The following is a 17,760-nucleotide window of genomic DNA, read 5'->3' on the forward strand; positions in this document are numbered from 1 at the left end:
ATGCCCTGTGGGGCTGGGGCAGCCGTGTGCCCTGTGGGGCTGGGGCAGCTGTGCCCTGTGGTGCTGGGGCAGCCGTGTGCCCTGTGGGGCTGGGGCAGCTGTATGCCCTGTGGGGCTGGGGCAGCCGTGTGCCCTGTGGGGCTGGGGCAGCTGTGCCCTGTGGTGCTGGGGCAGCCGTGTGCCCTGTGGGGCTGGGGCAGCTGTATGCCCTGTGGGGCTGGGGCAGCCGTGTGCCCTGTGGGGCTGGGGCAGCTGTGCCCTGTGGGGCTGGGGCAGCCGTGTGCCCTGTGGGGCTGGAGCAGCTGTGCCCTGTGGGGCTGGGGCAGCCGTGTGCCCTGTGGGGCTGGGGCAGCTGTGCCCTGTGGTGCTGGTGCAGCCGTGGCCTGTGGGGCTGGGGCAGCCCGTGGCCTGTGGGGCTGGGGCAGCCGTGTGCCCTGTGGGGCTGGAGCAGCTGTGCCCTGTGGGCCTGGGGCAGCCGTGTGTGCTCTGGGCTGGCTCCCAGTGTATGTGGTGTTTGGGGTTCTGAGCAGCATGTCTTCCTGTCATCTCGTTTTTTTCCAGGAGTGGTGGTTTGGTCTGCTTGCTCTGGTCCCTGTCCTCCACATCTTTCCTTTTCATAGCGTTTGCTTCTGACCTGGGCTTGTGTTTCTAGCTTGTCCCTCTTGGGTCTTGTCTAGCACAGTCTTCCTCAGAGTGAAGTCGCTGAGTCCTGGGTCAGCCGGGGCACTGACCCGAGGAGCACTTGCCTGCCTGCCCGCCCGCCCGGGCCCGCGCAGCCGGGACCCAGCTCCACGGTGCCGCGCAGTCCTGCCTGGCCTGGCTCCTCCTGAGTGGACCCCAGTCCCTCGTGTCGCCAGCTGCAGGCTTCATGCTGGCATGTGGTGGGATGCTGGCTTTAGTTACTCCCCCCGCCCCCGTCGTTGGCGCCTCGGCTGCAGGCCTGGTCCCCTGCACCGCTCTACTTGCCACAGGCCTCTCGAGGCTAAGAATGCAGATGTTCATGGGGTAGGAGGTGAAGATAAGTTTATTTGGTGCAAAACATTGAAATCCCTTTCTGCTAGGAGTCTTCACCAAGTTCACAAAAGATCATGTGGAGGGAGAGCTGTGCACGGGCTTCAGGTTTTTTGGGACCCAGATGAACACCTGCTAGCTCCGTGTTCCGTGGACCTCACGCAGGCGCACTTCTAGCGCATGTAAGACGGCAGCCGTCCCACGGTGAAGTCGCCGCGCTTCCCCGCGCGTCTTTCTGGTCTGGCGCTCGACTCCGTCCAGGTTCCTGTGGCAACTTGGTGGCCTGTTCCATCCAGAACGGTCTCCCGCGGTCTCTCTCCAGACGCCGGCTGCTTGAGGAAGCCGAGCGAGTCGTCTGTGGAGCGTCCCACGTGCCGTGTCTGCGTCCCTGGGTTGTGCCTGCCTTGTTGCTTCAGCCCACGTAGCGGTTACACGTGGGGGTCACGGCTGGAGGGTACACGCGTGTGGACGGGGCCGTGTGCGTGGACGGGGCCCTCGGGCAGCACACGCCTAGACCGTCTCCGTGTTTCCTGAGCAGAGTTTTTCCCTTGGCGCTGAAGGAGGGCTTTCGGGGCCAGGCAGACCCTTGCTCCCCGGCCTGAGAGCTCCTGTAGTAACTGCGTCGTGTCGATCGGAGCTTCACTGGGAAGCTTTTCTCTCCGTCTTGGTGGGTCTCACGGCTTTGCTGCCATCCTTCTGTGAAGGGTTTTCCCTTGTCGACCGGGGATGACCCTGTGTTCGCCCCCGCGAAGACAGATGGGTGCGGAACACCTTCCTGCTGTCGGCTAAAGGTGGTGAGAAGGTGGTGTGGTTGTGGTTCACTCCTGTGTGGCTGCTGGGGCTGTAGCTGTCAGGTTTCTGTGTATGTGTGTTCTGGGTATCGTTGTCATCTCTTGGGTATCTATTTATGCCTTTTTTTTAAAAGATTTATTTTATTTATTTGAAAGTCAGAGTTACAGAGAGAGGTAGAGACAGAGAGAGAGTGGTCTTCCATCCGCTGGTTCACTCCCTAGAAGTGAACGCAACGGCCAGAGCTGCGCCGATCTGAAGCCAGGAGCCAGGAGCTTCTTCCTGGTCTCCCACGTGGGTGCAGGGGCCCAAGGACCTGGGCCATCTTCTGCTGCTTTCCCAGGCATAGCAGAGAGCTGGAAGGGAAGAGGAGCAGCTGGGACTGGAACCGGCACCCATGTGGGATGCCAGTGCTTCAGGCCAGGGCGTTAACCTGCTGCGCCACAGCCCCGGCCCCTATTTATGCTTTGTGTTATGATACATTATTACTATTTAAAGCTTGTTTTAATTAGTTTTTTATTTATTTGAAGGAGAGGGACACAGAGACAGACAGACCTTCCATCCCTTGGTTCACTGCTCAAATGTCCGCAAGCATTGGGACTGAAGCCAGGAGACCAGAACTCAGTCTGCATCTCCCGTGTGGGTGGCAGGACCCAAGTACTGGAGCTCAGTCTAGGGCTCCCAGGTGGGTGGCAGGACCCAAGTACTTGAGCTCAGTCTAGGGCTCCCAGGTGGGTGGCAGGACACAAGTACGTGAGCCGTACGCTGCTGTATCCTAGGACATGTGTTTGTGGGAGGCTGGAATCAGAAGTGGGGCGGGGCTTGAATCCGGGTGCTCTGTCGTGGGAGGTGGGTGCCACATGGGGTCTTAGCTGTCCTGCCAGACTCCCACTCCTGCGTTTGGTGCACACGTCATCCCTCGTCTGGCCAGGGGAGCCCTTGGGAGCCTCTGGGATGTCCCAGCTCGTCCTGTGCTTCCCCTGCCTCGGGCTGGGTCCGGCTGTTTCTCTGAAGAGTTGGTGCCCCCGAGAGTTGGTGCTTCCCGCAGGCCGGGGCCTGGGTGCCTTCTTCCTGGGTCTCTTTCTAGCGTGGATTTAGAGTTTTCATTAGTTTCTTATTTTTCTGTGCCAGTCCCGTGTTTTGTTTGGACTTGCAGGCTCCGTGCTTATGTTCAGGGTTCTGATGGACCTGGGACCGACGTTGCCGCGTGGTGGGAGCTGTGGAACCCACTGCCGTCTGCTGACAACCCCGCCTTTTCCGGGCGACTCGAGAGACCCACTAGCATCTGCCACCTCTTAAAAAGACATATTTACGGACTTTCTGCTTTGTTCCATTAGACCAACTGTTGTGTCTTAAGGGCTGGACGGTAAATATTTTAGGCTTTCTGGGTCATGTGTGATCTCTGTTGACGACTCCTCCTCCTCCTCTTCCAACAAACACCATGCAGACCGTTCCTGGCTCACACGGGATGTGGCCTGCGGCTCAGCGTCGCACCTGTCATCCACGGTGTTCCTGCTGTGTCAGGAGTCAGCCTGCCTGGCATTCCCACCTGGTTAGTTTTCTGTGGCAGGAGCGTGTTGTCTTCTTTGTTAGAGTTCTGTCAAACTTACAGATTGAGGGGCTGGTCCTGTGGTGTGGTAGGCTGGGCCTCCACCTTCAGCACCAGCACCCGATATGGGCACTGGTTCAAGTCCCGGCTGCTCCACTTCCGACCCAGCTCTCTGCTATGGCCGGGGAAAGCAGTAGAGGATGGCCCAAGTTCTTGGGCCCCTGCACCCACGTGGGAGCCCTGGAAGAAGCTCCTGGCTCCTGGCTTTGGATCGGCCCAGCTCCAGCTGTTGGGGCCATCTGGGGAGCGACCCAGCGGCTGGAAGACCTCTCTGCCTCCCTCTCTGTAACTAACTCTGCCTTCAGTCCTCCGATTGCTTCTTTGTGTTTTGCTGACTCAGACGAGTGCCGTGTCCGTCATTGCTGCTTTCTGCTTGCGCTTGCCCTTGGACGGAGTTATTTGTAAGTTGTGAATTGGTTTTTTTAATAAAAGTTTTACAGTGACTTCTAGTTCATTGCGTTGTGATCAGAGAATATTACTTGTCTTATTTCCACTTCATGGAGTGTGTTTAGGTTTTCTTTGTGGCCCAGAAAATGGCCAGTTCTTGTTACTGGTCTGAGGGCACGTGAGAGATGCACTCTGTGTCATGGAGTTCAGGGTTAGGTGTGTCTGTCTGTGTGGTCTCCCAGGCTGTAGCCCAGGGTCCAGGTTAGGTGTGTCCCCCCACAGCCCAGGGTCCAGGTTAGGTGCGTCCCCCCACAGCCCGGGGTCCAGGTTAGGTGCATCCCCCCACAGCCCGGGGCCCAGGTTAGGTGTGTCCCCCCACAGCCCGGGGTCCAGGTTAGGTGCATCCCCCCACAGCCCAGGGTCCAGGTTAGGTGTGTCCCCCCACAGCCCGGGGTCCAGGTTAGGTGTGTCCCCCCACAGCCCGGGGTCCAGGTTAGGTGCATCCCCCCACAGCCCGGGGTCCAGGTTAGGTGCGTCCCCCACAGCCCGGGGTCCAGGTTAGGTGTGTCCCCCCACAGCCCGGGGCCCAGGTTAGGTGCGTCCCCCACAGCCCGGGGTCCAGGTTAGGTGCGTCCCCCACAGCCCGGGGTCCAGGTTAGGTGCGTCCCCCCACAGCCCGGGGCCCAGGTTAGGTGTGTCCCCCCACAGCCTGGGGTCCAGGTTAGGTGTGTCCCCCCACAGCCCGGGGTCCAGGTTAGGTGTGTCCCCCACAGCCCGGGGCCCAGGTTAGGTGTGTCCCCCCACAGCCCGGGGTCCAGGTTAGGTGCGTCCCCCCACAGCCCGGGGTCCAGGTTAGGTGCATCCCCCCACAGCCCGGGGTCCAGGTTAGGTGCATCCCCCCACAGCCCGGGGTCCAGGTTAGGTGTGTCCCCCCACAGCCCGGGGTCCAGGTTAGGTGCATCCCCCCACAGCCCAGGGTCCAGGTTAGGTGTGTCCCCCACAGCCCGGGGTCCAGGTTAGGTGTGTCCCCCACAGCCCGGGGTCCAGGTTAGGTGCGTCCCCCCACAGCCCGGGGTCCAGGTTAGGTGCGTCCCCCACAGCCCAGGGTCCAGGTTAGGTGTGTCCCCCCACAGCCCGGGGTCCAGGTTAGGTGCGTCCCCCCACAGCCCGGGGTCCAGGTTAGGTGTGTCCCCCCACAGCCCGGGGTCCAGGTTAGGTGTGTCCCCCCACAGCCCGGGGTCCAGGTTAGGTGCGTCCCCCCACAGCCCGGGGTCCAGGTTAGGTGTGTCCCCCCACAGCCCGGGGTCCAGGTTAGGTGTGTCCCCCCACAGCCCGGGGTCCAGGTTAGGTGTGTCCCCCACAGCCCGGGGTCCAGGTTAGGTGTGTCCCCCACAGCCCGGGGTCCAGGTTAGGTGTGTCCCCCCACAGCCCGGGGTCCAGGTTAGGTGCGTCCCCCCACAGCCCGGGGTCCAGGTTAGGTGCGTCCCCCCACAGCCCGGGGTCCAGGTTAGGTGCGTCCCCCCACAGCCCGGGGTCCAGGTTAGGTGCGTCCCCCCACAGCCCGGGGTCCAGGTTAGGTGCGTCCCCCCACAGCCCGGGGTCCAGGTTAGGTATATCCCCCCACAGCCCGGGGTCCAGGTTAGGTGTGTCCCCCCACAGCCCGGGGCCCAGGTTAGGTGTGTCCCCCCACAGCCTGGGGTCCAGGTTAGGTGCGTCCCCCCACAGGCCAGGGTCCAGGTTAGGTGTGTCCCCCCACAGCCCGGGGCCCAGGTTAGGTGTGTCCCCCCACAGCCTGGGGTCCAGGTTAGGTGCGTCCCCCACAGCCCGGGGCCCAGGTTAGGTGTGTCCCCCCACAGCCCGGGGTCCAGGTTAGGTGTGTCCCCCCACAGCCCGGGGTCCAGGTTAGGTGTGTCCCCCCACAGCCCGGGGTCCAGGTTAGGTGCGTCCCCCACAGCCCGGGGTCCAGGTTAGGTGCGTCCCCCCACAGCCTGGGGTCCAGGTTAGGTGTGTCCCCCCACAGCCCGGGGTCCAGGTTAGGTGTGTCCCCCGTGCGTGGCCTCCCAGACCTCAGCCAGCTCTGGAGCCCGGGCGTCTTGCCCACTGGCGCTGCCTTGTGCAAGTGGTTCGTCCGTCGTCGTCGTCTTGCGGACGTCTGGCATCTGCAGGTGTCTCAGCTGTTCGGTGCCCACCCGCCCACAGCTGCTGCGCTTCCTTCGTGAGCTGTGGGTGTGGGGACCACAGTTGCCATCGTCCGAGGACACGGTGGGCGCCTGCACGGAGCAGAAGGTATGGGATCCTGAGAGGGGGGGGTTGAGGAGGGGGTGGAAGAGGCCGCCCGCCTGTGGAAAGAGCATCCCCCCGCCCCCGGCTTGGAGCTGGAGGGGGCCGGGTCGGGGGGCAGCGGGGTGCCAGCCGGGAATGCAGTTTGTGAAGGCGGAAGGTGCCACTGCCCCCGGGGTCCGTGCTGAGTTCCGTTGGTGGACGGCGCCGTCTTGGTCTTCTGAGTGGGGGGGAGGCACTGCTGGCACGTGGACTGCGGGGAGCCCGGGCTCTGGGGTGGCCGCCGAGGAGCCGTTGGTCTCAGCTGGACCAGGAGTGCAGAGGTCTGTGCCTGCAGCGGGAGGAGTCGAGGGCCAGACTGTGCCGGAGCAGGGGGGAGGCGTGGGCGCTTGGGTTCTGCAGGGCCTCCCCACTGAGCCCTGAGCGCCGTACGGGCAGGGCCCCTGTCTGTCCCATTCTCCCACGTCGCCCTGTGCAGGGGCCCAGTCTTTGCTGAGTGAGTGAACCACTGATGGCATTGAAAGGACCTGGCAGCTGTGGCCGTGGTGGTGCTCCCTGCGGGAGCCCAGCAGGGTGCTGGGAGGGGCTGGGAGGGCTGGGAGGGCTGGGAGGGGCTGAGGGTGGCCACACTGAGTGGTCTGTAGCAGAGGAGTGGTGAGGCGGGGGTGCAGAGAGCAACCGGAGGGACGGCCACTGTGCTGGCACGGCCACGCCACTCCACGTCCTCGGAGCTGGCCATGGCGGGAGCTGTGGGTGGCGTGCTGTGGCCCCCGCTGATGCTGTGCTGGGGATGGGCCCGCCATCATGGCCGCGTGTCGGTGTGCTGTGGCCCCCGCTGATGCTGTGCTGGGGATGGGCCCGCCATCCCGGCCGCGTGTCGGTGAGCTGTGGCCCCCGTTGCTGTGCTGGGATGCGCCCGCCATCATGGCCGCGTGTCGGTGAGCTGTGGCCTCCGCTGATGCTGTGCTGGGGATGGGCCCGCCATCCCGGCCGCGTGTCGGTGAGCTGTGGCCCCCGCTGATGCTGTGCTGGGGATGCGCCCGCCATCACGGCCGTGTGTCGGTGTGCTGTGGCCCCCCCATTGCTGTGCTGGGGATGGGCCCACCATCATGGCCGCGTGTCGGTGTGCTGTGGCCCCCGTTGCTGTGCTGGGGATGTGCCCGCCATCACGGCCACGTGTCGGTGAGCTGTGGCCCCCCCGTTGCTGTGCTGGGGATGGGCCCGCCATCACGGCCGCGTGTCGGTGTGCTGTGGCCCCCCCGTTGCTGTGCTGGGGATGGGCCCGCCATCACGGCCGCGTGTCGGTGTGCTGTGGCCCCCCCGTTGCTGTGCTGGGGATGGGCCCGCCATCACGGCCGCGCGTCGCCAGCTCCGCCGTGCTCTTTGTCCCTGTTCCTCACTTGCCTCTACACTTGTGCACGCTGTTTGAAGCTCTGTTCATTCCCCTGGAGCCCCCGCCGGGGCCCTGCACCCCCACCCCAGGAGCCCAGCGTCTCAGGCCCAGGGTGCTCACTGCTCCACTGAGAGCCCTGGCCCTGGCCTTGGTCCTGAGGACAGCAGGCGGGATGTGGGTCTGGGCCAGCCAGGGGACTGGGCTGGCTGGAGGGGGAGGAGTGGACCTGTGGCTGAAGCCTGCCTAGAGCCCAGCCCAGCGTGGGGCCGTGTGCACAGCTGCCCCGGCCCGGAGTTCAGGGCTGCCTGACCACTGCTGTTACTGACGGACGAGGGAAAATGTTTGAGCTTCCCCACCTTCCATTCCCTGCAGCTCTGACGACCGTTTAGTGGCATTTTTCCGATTTAGGACGAATGGTGACGCCTCGTGAGAAGAGGAAGCCGGGCTGGGGCCCAGCTCCCCTCCGGAGTGGGCTCCGGGGAGAGAACTGGCCACACCCCCGGGCTGACACCGCCCCACGCCAGGGCAGGTCGGGGGGTCTGGTGCGGTCTCAGCCCCTTGTCAGGTTGAGTGCTTCCTGTGTGTGTGTGTGTGTGTGTGTGTGTGTGTGAGAGAGAGAGAGAGAGAGAGCGAGAGAGCGAGCGAGTGAGAGAGAGAGAGAGGGAGGCAAGGAGGGGGGCGTCCCGCTGTTGACAGCAGCAGTAGACTACGTTTCCCCCTAAATTCTGTGTCCAGAATATTAAAGTCCCCGGAGAGGCTCCTCAGGCAGGCCTTGTTGCCATCCGTCATGGACGGTTTTACAAGGACTTGGTGAGAGCCATAAATCTCGTTCTGGGAGGAGCTCATTATACACGTGGGGAGAGATGTGGTCCTGTAGACACGACTCTTCGTTTTGTTAATTTGGATGTTTTTGATTAATGTGTTTATTAACAGTGGCCGTGACGGAAGCAGAAATTAGTAATCATGACCAGAGCAGAAATCTCTACAAAGTCTAAAGATGACAAATGACTCCAATTACTCCAGGACTCTCTTCTCGCAGGGGTGCCCGGCTTCCAGCTGAAGTACACGGTGGGCCCCGAGTTCCTGAAGCCCGGGGAGCAGCGCTGGTTCGTCCACTACCTGGCCGCGCAGGTCCTGCAGCTGGACGTCTGGGACGGGGACTCCTTGCTCCTGCTCGGGTCCGTGGGTGTCCCGATGAAGGTAGGGGCTCCCTGCGGGACACAGGGGCCGTGGCCCCCCAGCTGCCCTGGACTGGGGTTCGGCTTCTGCCTCGCTATCTAGAGCCGGAGCCACGGTCTCTGCTTCTCATCAGTCCAGATTCTGCTGCGCGAGCTGTCTGCCCAGTGTTTGCCCAGCTCACACTGGTTGTCAGGGTCTCCTGCAAACGGACCCCGTGGGGATGCTGCCGCGGCCGCTCCAGGGTGCTGGCGGGAGATCCCTGGGGCAGGTGCCAGGCCTGTCTCGCCCCTCAGGGCCAAACAGAGGCTGGGCTGTGCAGTGGAGTCGGTGGATCGGGCTTTTCCGGTTCTGACTGGGCTCAGCCCAGCTCTCTGAGCACGCCTGGTCGCTAAACCCAGGCCCCGCTACTCACTCCCCGTTCCCTGGGCTTGCGCCCCAGGCCATCCCTGCCACATGATGGGGACCCCAGAGGGGCGACAGAGAGCTGTGTCCCGAGAATCTTCCCGCCAGCCGCTGGGAGGCAGTGCAGAGGAGGGGCACTGCCGTCACAGCTCCCGAATCTTAAATTCTCCACTTTTCCCTGCTCCCGCGGAGCCGCTTCCCTGGACTCCAGCTGCAGCCACGGCCCTCCGGGAGCGGCTCGCTGGCTCCTCTGCCCCTCCCCTGCTGTGTGCTCTGGTGTGCAGGGGGAGAGCACTGACCTGCCCCCCACGCCGAGAGTGTGCCTGTGCCCCACCCCGCTCCCTCGGACTTCCCGGGTGCTCCTGAGGGTGGGAGAGGGGCTGGTACACATGCAGGGGCAGGCTCCCGATTCCTCAGCCGGGTCCTCTGGTTCCACGGGGGCCAGGGCATGGCCATGTGGCCCCGTGGTGGCCGCTGCTCATGTGCCTCCATCCCCGCCTGTGATGTCCCTGGGGAGGGGCCGGATGTGTCACTGCAGAATCTGCAGCACAGTCCTGAGCCCCAGCGGGCGCCCGCGTGGTGAGGGAGGGAGGGAGGGAGGAGGGAGGAGTGCCAGGGCGGGGGAGGGGCTCGCCGAGCGCATTTGAGCCTCAGCGGCCCCCACCCTTGCCCGCCAGGCCCTGTGCCTGTTTCCACCATCGCTCCTGGGCTGAGGGGGGCTGTCCTGTGTCTCCCATCGCTGAGAGCCCCTTAACCAGATGCTGTGAGGTCAGCAACACAGACTTGGATACATCGAACTTTACTTTCTAACAATGAAAAAGTCTTTCTTTGAAACTTAGGTAGAAAGGGTGGAAAATTGAAAGGCACTCCCCAGGGACCGCAGGTGCCAAGGCACAGGAGCCAGGTGCCTGTGCGGCTTTGTCTTTGCAGCCTTGCCCCTCCCTGCAGGTGGGCGCTCCGGCCTCCTCCCTGCAGGTGGGCACTCATGGCCTCCTCCCTGTAGGTCTGCACTCATGGCCTCCTCCCTGTAGGTGGGCGCCCACGGCCTCCTCCCTGTAGGTCTGCACTCATGGCCTCCTCCCTGTAGGTGGGCGCCCGCAGCCTCCCCCCTGAAGGTGGGCGGCCTCCTCCCTGTAGGTGGGTGCCCGCGGCCTCCCCCCTGTAGGTGGGCACTCACGGTCTCCTTCCTGCAGGTGGCGCTCGTGGCCTCCCCCTTGTAGGTGGCGCACGTGGCCTCCTCCTGCTGGTTGAATCTGGAGGCCACAGTCTGCAGCCTCCTCCCTGCTGTCAGGAGACCTGGCTCGGTGCTTCCAGCCACCTAACGCCAGGGCCGAGGTCACACTGACAATGACCAGAGCCAGTGTGTGTGTGTGTGTGTGTGTGTGTGTGTGTTTGAAGATTTATTTGTTTATTTGAAAGGCAGAGTTGTAGAGAGGCAGAGGCAGAGAGAGAGAGAGAGGTCTTCCATCCACTGGTCCACTCTCCAAATGGCTGCAATGGCCGGAACTGCGCCTATCGGAATCGGGACCCAGGAGCCTCTTCTGGGTCTCCCACATGGGTGCAGGGGCCCAAGGACTCGGGCCATCTTCTACTGCTTTCTCAGGCCATAGCAGAGAGCTGGATTGGAAGTGGAGCAGCCGGGACTCGAACCTGTGTCCGTTTGGGATGCTGGCACTGCAGGTGGCGGCTTTACCTGCTACACCACAGTGCCGGCCCCGGAGCCAGTGTTTTAGCCCAGTTCTGACTCAGTGTGCATTCTTGACCCTCGTGTTCCCTCAAATGACAGCGTCCAGAGAAGACTTGGTGTGGCTGCGCTGGCTTCAGGGGGGCCCGGCCAGGTGAGGCCTGCATTTCCGAGGACGGGAGGGCACCTGGTCTCCACGTGCCGCCGTGATTTGTGGGATACGAGCTTCTGCCCATCACAGCTGCAAGGATGTTTTTAGAGAGACGCCTTGTTTTCATTTGTATTCCCTGTTGGTGGGAGGCTGGGTGCTGTTTGCTTTATTCATTGGCTGCTCTCCAGAGGAGCCACCACGTGGTCCAGGGGCCACGGTCTCCTAAATGGCAGCCATGTGTGGCCGGGCATTGCTCAGCGGGCAGGGGCCGAGCCGCTGGGAGCCCTGGGCCCACCGGGGAGGGGCTGGGTCTGGCCTTGGGTGCTGGGGGTGGGTGTGCCTCACTGAAGCTGGGGCCTTCGTCTGGTCCCACACTTCCCAGCTCTCATTCAGAGAGGGCAGGCCGCTCGTCCACGCCACACAGTAAACACCGTCCTTGCTGGCCTGGATCCCAGCCCACAATTGCATTGTCAGCCCAAGGCGTGCCTCATGAACGCTGGGTTCAGACAGAGGACTGACAGGTAAAACTGTGAAGCCGGAGACATGATGGTTAGCACTCTTGGCTTTTCCCGCACTCAGCAGTTGTGACTGGCCTCAGCCTGTGCTCCAGCTGGTCCCTCACACCCTGCGACCCTGCCCTTGTGACCCCACAGGCCCATCGCTGAGCCACGCTGAGGCCCACTGCCACCTGGCCCCCGGGCTCTGCCGTGCACCAGGCTTCCTGCCCGGCCTCTGTGTCCAGAGGCTTGTGTGTGCTCTGGAGGGGCCAGTGTCCTGGAGGGCTCTCAGGCACGGAGATGGGCTCTGCTGGCCCTGCCCTCCTGCCCGTCCTGCTCGAGGGCCGCTGCCCGGCCGCCGTGGGTCCCGGAGCCGAGACTTGGGGTTTACTCCCTGGGTTGCAAAGTCTGTGACGTCGTCGACTCCTGCTTTCGGGAAGCCGGCCTCCACTCCGACTCCCCTCCCTCGTGTTCCAGGGTCAGGGTTCTCTGGGGCCTGGGCTGCCCACACCCACCCCCGCCTCCTGGTGGCCTTGCTGGGAGGGGTGTGGTCAGGGCAGCGCTCCCTGGTCTGACCCGGCTCTCAGCGCACGTTTCTCCTCTACAGCACCTCCTCCGCCAAGGGCGGCCGGCCGTGCAGGTCTCCCACGAGCTTGAAGTTGTGGCAACCGAGTACGAACAGGACGCCATGGTGGTGAGCGGAGACGTGGCCGGGTTTGGCTACGTCAGGCCCATCGGCGTGCACACGGTGGTGAAGGGCCGGCTGCACCTGACCTTGGCCAATGTGGGTAAGAGTCCCCCACCCCCAGCTTTGCCTGGCTTTGCACGGTTCCTCCAGTGACCACTCTTCCCCAAGCTGGAGTGTGGGCTCCCTAGGGCAGCGCCACCGTGGGCGTCACCTTCTCGGGAGTCAGCGAGACCCTCAGCATCTTGGCCCCCGGGAGCCAGTGTCAGCCAGGGGGCGTCTGTCCTCGGGCACCGAGTCTGCGCTGTCTCCGCTTGGTGGTCTTGTGCCAGCAGGGCTTGGGGTTACCAGTCGTCCCAGGCTTTGTCCCAGGCTTGCCTGCCTGTTGTGTCTGGGTGCAGCCTGGGGGCTCTCTGTGACAATCCTCCCGCGAAGCAGCCCCCCCGGGAGAGGTTCTGTTTGGAGCACGGCTCACAGAACCGCCCCATCCCAGAGGACAGTGGCAGGGATGTCCCCAAACTTCCGTCCGGCCCAGGAGTAGGGAATGTATTTCCGTGAGCTCGCACCCGATGCTGTCCCAGGAGCTGCTCATCAGAGACGCGGGGAGTCGCTGTCTGTCCCCCTGTGTGCCAGGCCAGCGAGGGCAGCTGCCATGGCTCGGGATGACCCTGCCTGGACGTCCCAAAGGCTTTGAGGACTCTGGTGGGACGGGGCTGGCGGGCACGGGGATTGGGGTGTGAGGGCGGGCACGGGGATTGGGGTGTGAGGCCAGTGCTGCCCGTGCCCACTGCAGGATCCCTGTCAACCCCACGAATCTGTCTTGTGGGTTCTTGGGACAGCTTGAGCCCTTTTTGGGCAAAATTAAAGGCACAGGGAAAACACAAGATTTCCATGGCCGTGTCTGTGAGGGTGGGGCTGCCCTGGCTGTGTCTGTGGGGATGTGGCTGCCCCGGCCGTGTGTGTGGGGACGTGGCTGCCCCGGCCGTGTGTGTGGGGACGTGGCTGCCCCGGCCGCGTCTGTGGGGACAGGGCCGCCCTGGCCATCATTTTGTTGGGGGACTTTTCCTTTCCTGGTTTTTAACCCTGGAGCCCCGTGGGCCACATCCGCCCCGTGCTGGCAGCACGGAGGCCGGCAGGGGGAGGCGCACAGCTCATTAAGTCTGCTTGGAGGCTTCTGCCTGCTTGTTCACTGTAGAACCCGAGGCAGCCTGGAGAGTAGACAACAGGGAGACAGCAAACTCCTGAGATTCCGGAGGAGCGAATGGCCCCAGTGAGCCGCGGACGCTTTTCAGAAGCCACGTGCCTGGGGGTGGCGGGCGCTGTGCCTCCAGCCAGCGTGGAGGCTTCCACGTTGGACTCGCCAGCCCCACATGCGCGGTGGCTCCAGGCTTCAGCTTCTTAATCCTCGGAAGGAGGTGGGCTCCCTCCTGTGTTGTCTCCAGTTGCCATCTTCATACTTTGGCTGCAGGAGAGCCGTGCGCTCGCGGGAAAGCGCGTCTGACACCAGCTCTGGTGTGCAGGGCACGGGGGGGGGGGGCGTTAACCGAGGACACAGCCGCGCCCAGCACGTGTGTCACTGCCGCCACGCCTGGGCTTCCTCTGGAAATTTCACTTTTTTTTGGAACAAAGAGCGTTATGGTTTTTTATTCTTTGTAACACTGGCTGTTGTGCGCGGAGCTGCAGGCGTGTGCCAGCAGGATCTACTTGGGCTGTGGGAGCCTTCGGGGTGAGACGCAGGGCAGTGTCCCCGCCTCCGCTGCAGCCGGGCCCCGGCGCGGGTGGCTGTGTGTGCAGCGCGCGTTCTGGTTGAGATCAAGCTGAGAAGCGTGTGCTGAGGGCAGAAGCCTGACCGGGCTGGTGGCCGTGCAGTGTTTTGCGGGTTGGCTCCCGCAGGGACGTCTCTGGGCCTGCCGACCCCAGGGCCCACGCAGGAAGGGTCAGCAGGCCGTGCCCTTGGGGAGCTCCAGGAGCTGGCGCTGCTGCGCTTTGGCGGTGGGCACGGTGAGGGCGGGCACTCGGCAGGAGGGGCCGTCAGGCGCCTCCCGTGATGGGGAGACTTCTGTCCCTGCGGCAGACGTGTTGGTCCCCGCGGAGCCTCTGTTTCGCGGAAGGGGAGGAGACCTGCACTGACTGCAGACAGCAAGCTGCGCCCTGGTGAGACCGGCGTCTGCCGGCTGTCCCTGCCCGAGTCGGCTGCCAATGGGAGCCCAGCCCACACAGTCTCCTTTCCCACGACTAACAAGTCCGTGCTCTGTGTGCAGAGAATTTATGAGGGAGTGGGTCCTGCCCACGAGGTGACCACTTGATCCCGCTGCGGCCTTGTTGTCCAGGGGCCCTGTGAGCTCCCCGGGCCTGGACCTGCCCTCTTTGCAACATCCCGGTCCCTGTGGGCTTCTCCGAGGCTGCAGATACCAGCTGCTCATTCCAGTCAGAGGGGTGGACCCACGGCCTCCTGTGGGACCACTGGTGGTGACAGAGATTCTGGGTTCCCCCAGGTGTGCGGAGCCGCTCGGTGCCCGCCTGCCAGGTGGCGGGAGGCTTGTTTCTCCTTGATGTGGGTCCTGGGGCGGGACACGGCGTTTGCAAGACCTGGGTCCCCGCCTGGGAGCTGCCCCTTGCTGCCACCGCTCGCTGTGAATTCACGTGGGAAGACACGATGCAGACAGCAAGGCGCCCGGGCCGACTCGGAGCCTGTGGGTGGGAACCTGAGGGCTTGGGGGCCCAGGCGGGATGTGACCCCGATGCTGGGCCGGGAGGGGCGGCGCTGGGAGGCTGTTATCCCGCCTGCCCCAGCCCCCGCATCGCCACCTGTGCTGCCCTCCTGCCCATCTCCGTCAGGGGTCTGGGGGCTCCTTAGGGCACTGTGCTGCCCTCCTGCCTGGCACGGGGTGGGAAGGTTACGAAGGGAGTGGCAAACACATCTGAGGGCCCGTCTTGCCTCGGGTTCTGTTCTTGGACTTGAAGGACAGGCGGCCCACAGGAAGGGGCGTGGACACCACGGTTCCCACCTTAGGGATGAAGGTGGCGACCCTGTGATGTCCAGCATCAGTGGAATACGATGAGAGTCTTAGCAGCCTTGTCTGAAGGTCCCGTGTGAAGGGCACGTGGGAGAGCCCTGTGCAGAACAGACGGGGGCGGGGGCTTGGGGCGGGGCCAAGACAGGAGGGAGCGGCAGAGCGGAGGCAGGGCAGCCGCATGCCAGGTGCCCGTTCTCCCGGAGGACGGGGTAGGCCCCGCAGGTCCACGGGGGCTGCGGGCCTGAGGGTGGCGTCCAGTGCCGTCCGCGTCTCTGGACAGAGCAGGGATCTCCGGGCAGACAGGGAGGCCACAGCTGCTGCCCTGCTGCGTGTCACACAGCTCACATCCGGGTCAGGGGTGAGGCCCGTCAGCTGCCAGGGCGGGGAAGGCAGCCTGCCACCTGGCCTGCGTGGTGCTGGCCTCATTGAGAGCAGGTTTCTCAGCGTGTGTGCCCGGCCGTGAGCTTCGCTCGCTGCCGCAGGGGACTGGCACCTGGACGGTGCGGCAGTCTGGGGGGCGCCCCGAGACTCTGTGGCTCCCGAGTCGCTCTGAGCTCAGCTCTGAAGAACACGTGACGAAGGCAGGAGCAGGGAGGCCAGCCACAGACTGCGGGTTCCAGCACACGCCTGCAGGGCCGGGAGTCCTAGGCTGCGGGCTCCCTGAGGGAGGGAGCTCGTTCACGGCCGTGTGGCCGGCCTTCGTCCTGCCAGGCTGCTCCATCCGTCCGTAAGTGCAGACTGGCCTTTCTCCGCCTCCCGCTGGGACCTTCGCCCGCCACTCTTGAGGGGGTGGTTGGCATTGCAAGGATGCCTTTGGGGCCACCAGCCGCAGTTCAGTGTCCCGGCTGCCGGTCCTTGGACCTGGAGGGGGCGCCCAGTTAGAGCTGCTTGGAGACCCACCCACCCCGTGGAAGGACAGCACCCTCTTTCCACCCTCAGTCAGAGCCACTCTGGAAGAGACGTGTCTGCCAGGCAGCTGGAGAGACTAAGCCCAGTTCCGTCACCAGAACCCAGGCCAGGCTGGCACGTGGGCATGGGACTGTGCCGTGCACCCAGCTGTGGGCGTGGGACTGTGCCGCGCACCCAGCTGTGGGCGTGGGACTGTGCCGCGCACCCAGCTGTGGGCGTGGGACTGTGTCGCACAGCGAGCTGTGGGCGTGGGACTGTGCCGTGCACCCAGCTGTGGGCGTGGGACTGTGTCGCACAGCGAGCTGTGGGTGTGGGACTGTGCAGTGCACTGAGCTGTGGGCGTGGGACTGTGCCATGCACCCAGCTGTGGGCGTGGGACTGTGCCGTGCACCCAGCAGTGGGCATGGGACTATGCCGTGCACCCAGCTGTGGGCGTGGGACTGTGCCGTGCACCCAGCAGTGGGCATGGGACTATGCCGTGCACCCAGCTGTGGGCGTGGGACTGTGCTGCACACCCAGCTGTGGGCGTGGGACTGTGTCGCACAGCGAGCTGTGGGTGTGGGACTGTGCAGTGCACTGAGCTGTGGGCGTGGGACTGTGCCATGCACCCAGCTGTGGGCGTGGGACTGTGCCGTGCACCCAGCAGTGGGCATGGGACTATGCCGTGCACCCAGCTGTGGGCGTGGGACTGTGCTGCACACCCAGCTGTGGGCGTGGGACTGTGCCGTGCACCGAGCTGTGGGCGTGGGACTGTGCCATGCACCGAGCTGCTGTCGAAAGCCGTGGCTCCTTGTGAACAGAGAGGGAGGAACCCAGGGCTTTGCTGCCTCACTGTAGCTCACATGTGCTCGGACCCCTCATACTAACACGGCGACTCACACGTGCCTGGACCCATCCCAGGAACACGGCGGCTGCTGAGCTGGATGGTGGCGGGGAGGGGCGCCCTGGCCAGCAGGGGTTGGGGAGAACAAGCCCCTGCCCGTGCTCGCACCGCGAGTTGCGTCCAGGTGGAGGCACCAGCTGTGGGCGTGCACAGCGCGGGCCGAGGGGCGTCTGCCGTGTGTGACGTGGTCTGGCCGTGACGCTCCGCTCTGCCGTTCTTCACTTAGGTCACGCGTGTGAGGGAGGGAGGAGTTCCGGTGCGTTGCCGCCGTCCAGGTCTCGGGTCATCTCCAACGATGGAGCCAGTCGCTTCCCTGGGGGCAGCCTCCTCGCCAGAGCAGGCCCAAAGTGTGAGTTGACTGTGGGGGCCCCGTGCGGGAGGGTCGTGGATTGTGCATAGAGGGTGGGGCTTGTGTGCGCATGTCTGCGTGTGTGTGCATGAGTGTGCATGAGTGCGTGCACATGTGTGTGCGTGAGTGCGTGCACATGTGTGTGCATGAGTGTGTGCACATGTGTGCGGGGGCACACGTGTGTGTGCGTGTTCTGCTCGTGTCCAGCCTGGTGCCCTGCCTGTCGTCCTGTGCACCTGGGAGCCCGTCAGTCCACCGTGCTCCTCACGCGTGGCGCCTCCCTGGCCGGGCTCTCCGTGGAGGTTGTCCCGCGGGCCCTTGTGTCTGCTTGGCTCCTGCGGCAGGGGAAGAGGTGAGGAAGGGTCAGGACGGACAGACTGACTTTCAGAGCCAAGTCAGAAACTCCCCGTGTCGTGGGAGGGACTGGGGGCGGAGCTTGAGAAAGGCCTGCTTTGGGGAGAGTGTTTCAGCCCCTTAAGGCTTCACACCCCACAGACCTGCGTACCTGTCATCTCGATCACACGTAGTGCTGTGG

At 64.2% G+C, this 17,760-nt stretch overlaps 1 protein-coding gene across 10 annotated transcripts in view; it reads left to right on the plus strand.

Annotated features, from left to right (window-relative positions):
- The window catches only part of NPHP4 (nephrocystin 4), a 116,214-nt gene that overhangs the window by 82,074 nt on the left and 16,380 nt on the right, over positions 1–17,760 (plus strand). For 7 of the 10 annotated variants that reach the window (XM_070079390.2, XM_089301557.1, XM_089301559.1 and 4 more), the window contains 3 exons: positions 8,509–8,669; positions 11,990–12,170; positions 17,103–17,225. In XM_070079390.2, coding sequence (XP_069935491.2) covers positions 8,509–8,669; positions 11,990–12,170; positions 17,103–17,225 — 465 coding nt within the window. Of the gene's footprint in view, positions 1–2,330; positions 2,486–2,956; positions 3,864–8,508; positions 8,670–10,836; positions 10,889–11,267; positions 11,407–11,989; positions 12,171–17,102; positions 17,226–17,760 lie in introns of those variants that run through there. The other 3 variants (XR_016211317.1, XM_089301561.1, XR_016211318.1) reach the window with 3 other exon arrangements.

Source organism: Oryctolagus cuniculus, chromosome 7 (genome assembly GCF_051225735.1).
Source record: "Oryctolagus cuniculus isolate XC-2025 breed Fujian yellow rabbit chromosome 7, ASM5122573v1, whole genome shotgun sequence".
NCBI classification, from domain to species: Eukaryota; Metazoa; Chordata; class Mammalia; order Lagomorpha; family Leporidae; genus Oryctolagus; species Oryctolagus cuniculus.